The sequence below is a fragment of the Ananas comosus genome, linkage group 4, assembly GCF_001540865.1.
Source record: "Ananas comosus cultivar F153 linkage group 4, ASM154086v1, whole genome shotgun sequence".
Classification (NCBI taxonomy): Eukaryota; Viridiplantae; Streptophyta; class Magnoliopsida; order Poales; family Bromeliaceae; genus Ananas; species Ananas comosus.
In genome coordinates, this window is record NC_033624.1 from 10,325,747 (window position 1) to 10,337,667 (window position 11,921).

General features: G+C 41.1%; 1 protein-coding gene across 1 annotated transcript; it reads left to right on the forward strand.

The window, feature by feature from the left end:
• On the forward strand, positions 682-6,053 carry LOC109709602 (nitrile-specifier protein 5). The gene is made up of 2 exons (XM_020231906.1): positions 682-788; positions 4,781-6,053. The coding sequence occupies exons 1-2, from the start codon at positions 768-770 to the stop codon at positions 5,723-5,725; spliced, it is 966 nt and encodes a 321-aa protein (XP_020087495.1). The 5' UTR covers positions 682-767; the 3' UTR covers positions 5,726-6,053.

Here is an 11,921-nt window from a genome sequence, read left to right on the forward strand (position 1 = left end):
TTCGGCTTGTTGACACCTCTAGTATACATCACCTTGTTCTAGGATTTATAAAGTCTATTTGAACTTTAAGTATTGAAAAAGGTTAAATTATAAAAATATTACCTTATAAATTTTTTTTTTTTCTCTCGAACTTTTAAAAATTTATATTTTACCCTCCTCAACATTTCAAACTATTGCATTTAGCCCCCTTCCGTCAATGTTCCATAGCTATTTCGTTAATTTCTTATAATTTCTAGAAAAAATACTCCCCAAAATAACATAAGTATATTAAAGTTTATTTTTTTCTGATAAAAAAAAAGAATAATTCGGACATTTTGCATTCTTCATTAATGCCATACTCTTAAAAGTACTTTTAAAATTTTAAAAAATTAAAATATAAATTTTTAAAAGTCAGAAAAGGAAAGTAAAAAAAAAAGTATTTATCAGATTTTTTTTTTGTAATGTAGTGTAAAAAAATTAATAAAACAAGAATCTAGTATTGGCACTCGGAGGAGAGAGAAAGTACAAAATTCACAATTTTTTTTTGGGATATATATCAGTGGGAGTGATTTCTATCGAAATGAATAAAGTATAAAATCTACATCCAAAATGAGTGTAGGTAACATCTACTTTACTTAATTTTTTTACTGAAAATTGTATGATCATGCTGTATTAATAATGTCCTTTTCAACTACTATATAATATGGAAACTCCCGCATACCTGTACAGAGAGACTGAAAGAGAGAGAGAGAGAGAGAGAGAGAGAGAGCTCAAGAGTTCCGTCGGCAATGGCTGGGAACTGGGTTAAGGTCCGTCTTCCTACTCCTTTTTTTCTTTTTTTTTTTAAACTTTTAAATCTAATTTCTCCTTCTTTGATGGCTATGTCTTGTGTAATTAACCCTGCCAATTTTTTTCCCCCAAAACCATTTTGAGCTTTTGTGACTTAGATGAACAAGATCTTTACAGATAGATAGGTTCTCTATTATTCTTAACTTTTTTAAAAGAAAAACAGATTTTGGCAAGAGGGGGTTTGAGATATTCTTGGATTGTTTGATTGTTATGATCATGTTTTTTTTTTCACAAAGAAATTCAGACTATGGTCTAAGATTTATATTGCTTCCTCTGTATGAAACCATGTTAAAGGGCACGGATCAAACCCAAAATCTTAAGCTGATAGATAAAGATACCCTCCGCATTATATACTGGTCAAGCTTCCCTATTGTGTATCCAATATGGGACTATTATTTACCAAAGCAAATCTAGTAGATTTGCTGGCCGCGTAGCTTGTATGATTAGAGCATCAATTGTTTATTTTTACTTTGATCTGTAATACGGAAATAACGTCTGAAGTCCTGATTTTTGGTACAAAATTGATCACAAAAAAACCGTCAAGTTGTTGGCTTAAAGGGTTCAGCATCTTGCCTTATGGCGGGAGGCTAGATTGGCACTGAGTCATATTCGAAATGGTGTGAGATTAAATTGGGCCGAGTCACAATCGAGATCCGTGAGTGCTGTGACTGTACATTTTAAGTGAATTGGTTGCGTATTTCCAACAGCTCGATCTGACACAAGTCAATTGAAGCCTCTCCATTTTTCAACCATGCTTTAGTTAGCCAATTTTATTGGGAACAAGATGGACCCATGGTGATGCAAATCAATACAGCTTTCTCAGCTCAAAATATCTAACAAAGTTATATTAATACTATTATTAGGAGTTGAGCAGGAATACTATTAATAGTATTTGAGCTCTTTTGTTATAGATTTTTTAGCCGTTAGATCTATACTTTAATCAATTCCATCTTTTAGATCATACTATTCAACCAACCACCCACTCAACCCTAAGGGGACGGACCATCACTAAATTCTAGGGGACCATTATCATCCTAATCCTATAATTTTTCATTCAAGGGTTAAAAACTCGATAGTAAAAGAGCCCAAATACTATTAATAGTATTCCAGTCCAATTCCTATTATTAGTATCTTGTATTTATTAAGTTCTTCGTTTAGCACAGTTCAGTGGTTCTAAATTGTCCCGATTTTGCTACCCAAGGTCAAGCAAGCCATATCCGAAGACCCAATTAATGATGTGAACTATGCGCAATGGAGTAATTAACATATTTTCTTGGTTTGCAATTTAAGTATAGCCGTAAATTACCTGTCACTTTTGCGCAATGAGACAGTCTAGAGCAAGGAAAGCAACAATGACTTAAAGAAAGTAATAGGGACATCAACGTGGTTGAGAAAATTAAAGATACTCATAATTCCAAGAGAGATAGCATAGTCTCTGGCTATACACTAAAAAATTTGTTTCTTTGGCTTTTTTGGATCTCTTGGTGCTGAACTTCTGCGAAAAGGTGGTTGAATATCTAGAAGTAAACTTGATTGTATATTTCTATGTTGTTGCTGGCCATGGGACATTCATATATATATATATATATATATATATATATAGAATTATGCTACTATATTCTTGATAGTACTGATCGCTTTGTACTATCGAGTTTTCGGCCATTGGATAAAAAGATGTGTGGTTAGAATGATAGTAGTCCCCTGTTAGGATGATAGTGGTCTCCTAGGGTTGAGTGGATGATTGATTGAATAGTATTTATCTAATGGGTAGAAATGATCAAAGGATAGATCTATCGGCAGAAGACTCGATAATACTAAGAGTTTGATACTATCGATAGTATAGTAGCCAGACTCTCTCTATGTGTATATTCAGATAAAGATATGATCTCATATTGGAAATAAGTGATTTTCAACGGAGTTGGAATAATACAGTTCTTTTTTTTTTTGTAAAATAAGTTTCATTAACCAAACAAAAAGTTCAACAAAATATACAATAACCACACTAGGAGGTTGTAAGCGTATCTCTCAAATCCTTATCCAAAAGGTAGATCAGATCAGGAGGTCCTGATCCGCTCCACTCAAAAAAGGTATGAGTAGTTCTACCAAAGTAAGCCAACCAATCAGCACCAGCATTTATAGTTCTAGGTACATGAGAAACTTCAAATGATGTAAAATTTTTTGTCGCATAGCATATATCCCGAATTGAATTTCGTAGTGTCCAAGGTGGTTCCAAGCCTCTGTGAATCATCTTCACAAGTTGGTTACTATCCATTTTCGGCCATACTTTACAAATGCTATTTAGTTCTGCTGCTTTGAGGGCGAACAACACAGCTTTAATTTCAGCTTCGAGCGGTGTGTTAGCCTTCACAGGAGCACCTACAGCAAGTAATATATTTCCATTGTTAGTGCGTGCAACATATCATATCCCATCTACTTCCTCCTCACGAGTGAAAGAGCCATCAATATTCAACTTGACCCGAGTTGGAGAGGGAAGTCGCCATTCTTCAAGAGCAAAATTATGTCTAACTCTCGCATGTCATATAAACTACTGTAAGTAAATATTGTAAGCTAAATTGGTCAACTGGAAGATATTGATGCTGCTCTGTTGTGTTTGTTAAATGCCCAATAATTATTATGTTTGGTCCAGCTTCCCAAACAGCTTCTTCACCTGAGAATTAATAACTTTGGAAACAAAGTTCTTATATCTTTTGGCTTGAAAGGAAGCTTAACTGTGCTTCGGAGTCTCCATAACATGAAGCTCCAGTTTAAAATATTTGCTTAGTCATTGGAATTTCTTTTATACCTATACATATATTACTATCATGCCCCTACTTACAATTCTAATTTAATTTCTATTGGCTTCCTTCATTTCAACTAACTAAAGGATATACTAATTAAACTGTAATAGAACAGTTAATCAGAAGTATTCATCTCACTTTGAGAATAAATTTTTGCCAAATCATCAAAATTTTAAATTAATGGAAGGATATTAAGTAGAAAACAAAATATGAGGGACACGGCTCATATTGAACATTCATATTCTGGTTTGTTAGTAAGTCTTTTGTTCAATCTGACATCTATTGTGTCTGCTAAAGAAATTCTCTGGTTCCGCCCCTGCAAGCACCTGCGGAGGCTGGATGTGAATGGTTCCTGATAAGAATCATGCTCTTTGCTGTTCACTGGTTCTACTCTTATTTCATAGTCTTGTTAATTGAGAAAAGTACATTTGGGAGGAACTTCAGTCACCGTCTATTCATTAGATTTCCACTCAGAAGATAATCTCTTCTTTTTCTTAGTAGGACTAAGTTGTTTGTTAAGCTCTAGGTCAACATTGGTGAGTCAAAAAATATTTACTTGCTAATTGCAAGGTTTCTGTTCTCTGCTTATGGTTGTACATCTATTATAAACTCATACTACTTGGAAGAGTTATCAGTCTATCCATGGCATCAAATTTTCTTTGCAGTAAATGGGTTGTTATCAGTACATTGCCCATAAAATGTCTTCTAAGCGACTTACGTAAATGTCTGCTATTTTAATTTCCTTTATTATATATAGAATGAGGTTAGAATACAATTGATAGTACAAAAATAGTGTTTATTATTTACCTTTTAGCCCTTAGATGCCTAGTGTATAGGCTTTGGTGGTTGTAGTAGTACAGATCCAAGCGCCAGAAAGTTGATAGCAAACACTATTCCTCTACTATCAATAGTAATCTAACTTAACTCATTACATATATATATGAAATGAGTTCAGTACTAGGTAATAAACTTACGATTGATGATAGAGGAATAGAGTTTACTACCTTATATGGATCCAAGTTCTAAAATTTTGATAGTAAACACTAGTCATTTACCATAAATACTATACTAGCTCAACTCCATTTATGTGTGTTTGTGTGTGTGTGTGTGTTTATATATATAAATGCTGATTAGTGCTCATATTACTTGTTCAGTTGGCACAAAAAGGCATTGAACCCGGAGCAAGAAGCTCTCATGCTATTACAGTTGTGGGGCACAAGGCTTACGCCTTCGGGGGTGAGTTCTCACCTCGTGTGCCTGTGGATAACAAGATGCACATCTTCAACCTTGATGACCACACATGGTCTGTTGCTGATGTCATTGGCGATGTCCCCCCTCCCCGTGTTGGAGTCACAATGACCTCCATCGGCAGCACCATCTACGTCTTTGGTGGTCGTGACTTTGACCACAAGGAGCTCAATGAGTTTTATTCCTTCGAGACACACACAAATGAGTGGACACTTATCTCGTCTGGTGATGCGGGCCCACCCCACCGCAGCTATCATTCAATGGCGGCTGACGACCGGCGGGTGTATGTATTCGGTGGGTGTGGTAATGCTGGACGGCTTAATGATCTCTGGGCGTATGACACCAATGATAAGCAATGGATCCAATACCCTTCCCCAGGCGACAGCTGTCGCCCAAGGGGCGGCCCTGGGCTGGCTGTTGCAGGGGAGAAAATCTGGGTTGTTTATGGGTTTTCTGGAGCGGAGCTCGATGACGTGCACTGCTTCGATCTAGTTAGTGAGAAATGGGACCTGGTGGAGACCACTGGCAATAAGCCAAGCCCACGCAGCGTGTTTTGTACTTCAAGTATTGGGAAGTATGTGATCATATATGGAGGTGAGGTTGATCCGAGCGACCTTGGGCATCTCGGTGCAGGGAAGTTTTCATCTGAGGCATTCGCGTTGGACAGCAAGACATGTTCTTGGATCAAGTTAAAGGACGAAGCAGAAGCCGACGAACACCCAGGGCCTCGCGGGTGGTGCGCGTTCTCTGCAGGGGAGATAGGAGGCAAGAGAGGGTTGTTGGTCTATGGAGGAAATTCGCCAACGAACGACCGGCTTGATGACATTTTCTTCTTCACTCCTAGCATGTGACATGTCGCATAGAACTATGGTGCACGAATGTTTACTCGTGAATGCGAACTGTGAGAGATCAGTACATGGGTTTCTACGTTCTTAAAGCCGTGACTTTTGTTGCTCTGTAAATTTGGAAGTTAGAATGTGACCTCTAGTTGGGAGTGCTTGTATCTGTGCTTGGCAATAATCTGGTGGCTGTGTAACTGCAGGTGATACGTATTGTAAAAATCAGGTGACTGTGTGTAACTGCAGTGATAAGTGCATCAACAAAGTGTCGAAAGCATGAGGTTTTCTTGCTTTCTCATCCCACCGTGCAAGTGTGGATGACAAATAGCACTGTTGAGAATTTCTTTCTTTGCTGAGCAACTGAATCTGAAAAGCTCGTTTCTCAGGTGATTCTTTCGACACTGACCTGGTAAAGAAGAGAGCGGAACTTTTCCCGATCAACTTGTTAGGCCGCTCGAAGCAGATTCTATCTAGTTTTTCTTCAGCTAACTCTACAGGAAGAAGGATCACATGCATCATGCCTAGAATGAATCCGTCGGAGGAGGAAGCAATGTCGCAGCGCCTCCCCGATGGATATTTGAAATTAGATTAAAGAGGACAAAAAGAAAAGAACACTATTTTTATGTGGAACAGTCTGTATATTAATTTTCTCTAAACTGGAATGATTTATAAGAGCCAATAGGGCTCCTATTTGTAGCCTTTAGGCTTACAAGAAGATAAGAACAAAATATTTTGAAAATAACAGCTTTATTCTTATTCTAACTGAAGTAGTTGAAACCACCTCGATCTTATCCTAACCAAATTAGTTGGAACCGTCTCGATTCGTATCTTAACCGAATTAGTTGGAACTATCTCGATCCATATTTTAACAGAATTAGTTGGAACCTCCTCGACCTATATCCTAATCGAAGTAGTTGTAACCGCTTTCTCTTTATCCACAATGGTTGCAAATTATCCAAAACTTTGATCGTTCCGAATCATGGCTCCCCAATTTTAAGAGGAACCAGCACCTACTGGGTCTAGAACTGCAAGTGAGGGGACTGAGTTTCCCCAGCTTCCCTAGTGAACCACTTAGTGGCACTTGGCTTTTGACCTTTCTGTCCAACACGGAAGAATTCACGTTCACCTTTGCGTGTTGACGTGACCATGCGTTCTAGGATAGTATCCTCGGCTAGTCGCTCTTCGCATTCTACCACGAGATCTTCCACGGATGGCAGTACTTCTCCGGGTTCATCGTCTAGCATTGATGGCTCGAAGGACTTTAGGTTCTCGACATTGACGACGAATACATTTTCATGTATGCAGGCAACTCCAATTAATAAGCATTCTCGCCAAGTTTGCTTAGGATCTTAAAAGGTCCATAACGAATAGGTTTAAGTTTCTTACCCTCGCCTTTCAAGCGCTCTTTGTTGAGATAGAGTCAGACGAGATCACCCTCTCGGAAGTCGCCTTTTACTTGATGTCGATCATGTCGTTCTTTATATTTCTGCTGAGATTTTTGTAGTTGTCACTCCACCTCGCTATGAACTTTCTAAATGCTCTCTAAGAAGCGTTGTGCCTTTGCTATTTCATTTTCCTCTTTGGTTGTCTGCAGTTGTTCGACCGTGAATGCTAAGTCGAATGAGCTTGGTGGTAAATAACCCAAGCACACCTCAAAAGAAGTCTTGCTAGTGGAACTGTGTATAGCTCGATTGAACGCGAACTGCAAGTATGGAAGGCTATCGTCCCAAGTCTTAGGATGTTGAGCGTTATATCCTCGCAGCAGATGTACAACTGTTCAATTGACCACTTCTGTTTGACCATCGGTTTGAGGATGGAAAGCCGTACTCCGTTGTAGCTTTGTGTCTCTCATGGACCACAAGGACCGTCAAAAGTTGCTTAAAAAATGGCTGTCACGATGAGACACAATCGAGGTTGGTAGTCCAAAATGTGTCCAAACGTGTTGGAAGAATAGCTGTGCAGTTTCCTTGCCGGTGATTTTTTTTTTTACGACGCAAGTACTATCATCTTGGAGAATCGATCGACCACCACGTAAAGATAGTCGTGTCCCCGTTGGGTCCTCGAGAGACCTCCTAAGAAGTCCTTGGAGATACTTTCCTAAGGACGAGTCGGCACCGGAAGAGAGGTATAGAGGCCCACCTTTCGATTAGGGGGCTTAGATGTACAGTACAGGACACATCCTTTCACAAATCGCACCACATCGTTTTGCATGTGAGGCCGATAGACGTAGCGCTAGAGATTTTGTAAGGTTTTGTTCAGCCCGAAGTGACCCGCCACCTTTGAGGTATGGGCTTCTCGGATCCATTGTACTCGATTGCCATCTTTTGATACACATAGCTGTGCACCCTTGTACAGTAGACTACCTTGCAAGACAAACTCAGTAGGTCGTCTTGCTTCGATGTCAGCCAGCGCTCCTTGGAAATCTGAGTCTTCTGCATATAAGCTTGCATACTCCTGAAAATTTGGCTGAATTTGCATAAATATCGACAAGCAAAGTGCTGCCACTAATGGTCATGATAGCATATCAACTAGTTTGTTGTGAGCTCCTTTCATATACTTGATCACCAGATTGAATTGCTGTAAGTACGTCATCCATTTCATGTGACGTGCTTGTTGCAATTTTGATTGCATTTGGAGGTACTGAAGCAGGCGGTGGTTTATGTGCACCACTGTCTCCTTGCCTAGGAGGTAGACCCACCAATGCTTTACCGCCTGATGAAGTGCCAAGAGTTCCTTATCGTAGGTCGGGTAGTTCTTTTGAGCTCCCTGGAACATCTCGGAGTAATATGCGATAGGCCCATCGTCTTGCATCAAGACAGCCCCTATGGCGTATCCTGACGGGTCAGCCTCCAACTCAAAGGATCGTTGCAGGTTTGGTAGGGCAAGGACAGGCGCCTCGCATATCTTTCGTTGTAGAAGTTGGAACGTGCCCTCATATTTCGAACTCCATTTGAACTTTTGATTAGCCTTCGTTAGTGCATGTAGAGGGGCAGCAAGGACAGAAAAGTGTCGGATAAATTTTCAGACATATTGGCAAGCGCCCATGAAGCCCCGCACCTTCATCACATTTTTGGGCTTGGGCCACTCCTTGATGGCCCTACCCTTGTCGGGGTTGATCTGAAGCTCGCCGCCGCCCACCACGAACCCAAGATACACCAAGCTTTGTTTGCCGTGCTCACATTTTTTAGGGTTTAAACGCAGTTGGTGTTTCTCGAGCAACATGAAAACCTTCTTGACATGCGCCAGATGCTCCTCCCACGATCGACTGTAGATGAGAATGCCGTCAAGGTCGAAAATCACACAATCATCAAGGAAAGGGCGTAGAACGTCGTTCATCAATCACATAAAAGTGATTGGTGTATTGCAAAGGCCGAATGGCATGACGAGCCATTCAAACAGTCCTTGTCGAGTCTTGAACGCGGTCTTCTAGCTGTCATCCTCTCGGATCCGAACTTAATGATAGCAGGACTTCAGGTCCAGTTTGGTGAAGTAGCGAGCATGCTTCAGTTGGTCCTAGAGATTATCGATCCGCGGTAAGGGGTACCGGTTCTTGATAGTGATTTTGTTGAGGGCGCGGTAGTTGATATACATTCGCCACCCGCCGTCTTTCTTTGGCACCAACACGATCGGGAAGTCACAGGTGGAGCTACTCGGTTTGATAGCACTACTCTCGAGTAGCTCAGTCACTTGTCACTTTATCTCCTCATTCTCCACCACCGAGTTTCGATACGTGCCGAGATTCAGTAACGGAGCATCGCTGATCAATTGGATCTCATGTTCCACGGCTCGCTTTGGTGGCCGTCCTTGGACTTCTTGAAACAGATCCTGATGCTCGCCAATCAATTTAGATATATCATCAGTTCTTTCCTTACATGTTAGGCTCAATACCTTACTGTTTGCCTCCTCAGATATAACTAGCCGAATAACCAATAAGGCAAACTTTTGACAGGTGTTGATTATCCCCTTGGCCTGGCAAGCGGTCACCAGGTCTATAGTTGTTGACAATGGCTTCGTGGTGAACAAAATTTTTTGTCCATCCTTAATAAATTGGTATTGTTGAGGACGACGGAAGAAAGTAGCGTCAAGGTTCCATAGATATGGACTGCCGAAAATGAGGTTGCAAATATTCAGCGGCAAAATCTCACACAGCATTTCATCAATGTAGACGCTGGTGACCACAAACTTCACCTTGCATTGGCGATCTATCTTCATCTTGATGTTGCTGTTAATCCACCCTAATGGATATGGGTGTGGATGTGGTGTGGTCGTCAAACCCAGTCTTCGAACTAGATTCTCCGAGATCAAGTTCTTTTGGTTGCTGGGATCAATGATGGCATCGATCACCTCATTTTTTACTTGAACTCGAAATGTGAACAATTCTTCTCTCTTATCAGTGGGATTTGACGGGCACAGGCTTGTCTCCTTCGGCATAGCCATCAGAGACAAGCTAGTGTCCGCGTGATCAATCCGTCCGATTAAGGTAAGAGCATCACTTGTCGATCCTGTCGTTGTCGTTGCCGTTGTCATTGTGCGTTTACCACGATCGTCCTTCTTCTTCGGTCTCATCTTTGGATGGAACTTCCAGCATCGATCCTTGACATGTCCTATGATTTTACAATAATCACAGTACAAATCAGGATCAAAGGACCCCTTCTTTTTAGAGCCTTTTTTTTTGAACTTTTTTGAGCCCTCAATAGACTCTCTAGATGGCTTCTCCCTGCGAGATAGTTTGTTCTTTCGCTCAATCGCCATGGTCGTTTAGCTCACCGAGGTAATATCACGAACACTGAAGAGACGAAGCTCATCATTAATGCGCTCATGTAGGCCCGCGGTGTTAAATATAAAAATGTTTAAACACCGTTCTCTAACAGCTTAAGCTTTTAGAGTACAACGGTTGTTTCACATGATATCAGAGCAGGAGGTCCTGATTTCGAGTCACGCCAGGCTCCTAGCATATTAATTTCCTCCCATTTAATTCAAGCCCACGTCATGGGCCGATTAAAAAAAGTTTCAAGCCCAGACATGAGGGGGAGTGTTAAATATAAAAATGTTTAAACACCGTTCTCTAACAGCTTAAGTTTTTAGAGTACAACGGTTGTTTCACACACGGTGTATTTACGAAAAACCTGTGGATCATTGAGGGAGATGCCAAGTGCCAAGGCTTGGCACCGGAAGTCGGCGCCGGAAGTCTGTGGTGTGGTCCTGCACTGTCTGGTTATGCATTTGGCGCAGGACCTGCCAGCGCTTCCATCGCTCTTCTTCATATTCCATAGGGTAGAACTCCTGGCGAATCAGTCGTTTAAACTGACTCCAGGTGAAATCCTCATTAGCGGAAGTTTGGAGAGTGGCCTTCCACCAAGTCAAAGCATGATCTACAAGTTTTAGTTTTGCGAAAGTTACCTTTTCCATGTTGCTATAGTTGTAGAGGTCGAAGTACGTCTCTAGTTGGTCAAGCCAGACATCCAGCTTTTCAGCATCAACAATACCGTTGTAGTTGGGGATCTCGATCTTGGCCTCAACCTTAAACGGTTTCGACCTCCCTTCTACAACCGACGGGGCTATACAACCGACGGAGCTATGCTTCCGTCATCGTCGGAGTCGTTGTCGTCTCGCACACCCAAGGTATCCTCGGCAGCGCCCTTCATCAGCCTCACATGCGCCTTTGGAGGAGGAGTTCTTGCGAGCCGACTTCTCTTCTCCATCGGTATTGCGGATGGAGCTGCAGATTGGGTCTTAATCCAATCTAAAACGGTCTTCATGTCGTCAGACAGCGCGGCAACCTTGGCGGCAAGGTTAGATGGCGTCTCTATCTGCTCGTCTGCAGACATGGTATATGCGCTCTTCGTTTTCCTCGTTGGTGGCTCGCAGAAGATGTCGAGGACGGAGAGTTGTTCACCGGTAGCTTTGTAGACGCTTCTGGTTCGCACCATACACCACGGTCAAATGCTCTGATACCACTTAATCCAATCCTCCTCGACCCATATCCTAACCGAAGTAGTTATAACCGCTTCCCCTTTATCCACAATGGTTGCAAATTATCCAAAACTTTGATCATCCCGGATCAAATGCTTATTAAATATAATTTAAATACAATATTCTAGCTTAAGGCACTATTTGGACGTCGGTATGTGGGTTCTCTATGAGCAAAGAAGTTTGATTTTTCTTTTTTTTTTTTATACGATGCAATTTTACCTTATTCTGAAAATGA

Excerpts from the sequence above, each read along its gene's own strand:
- LOC109709602 (XM_020231906.1), top strand. The coding sequence starts at position 768 with ATGGCTGGGAACTGGGTTAAG. Across the intron at positions 789-4,780 it reads TGGCTGGGAACTGGGTTAAG|TTGGCACAAAAAGGCATTGA; the intron begins GTCCGTCTTCCT and ends TTACTTGTTCAG.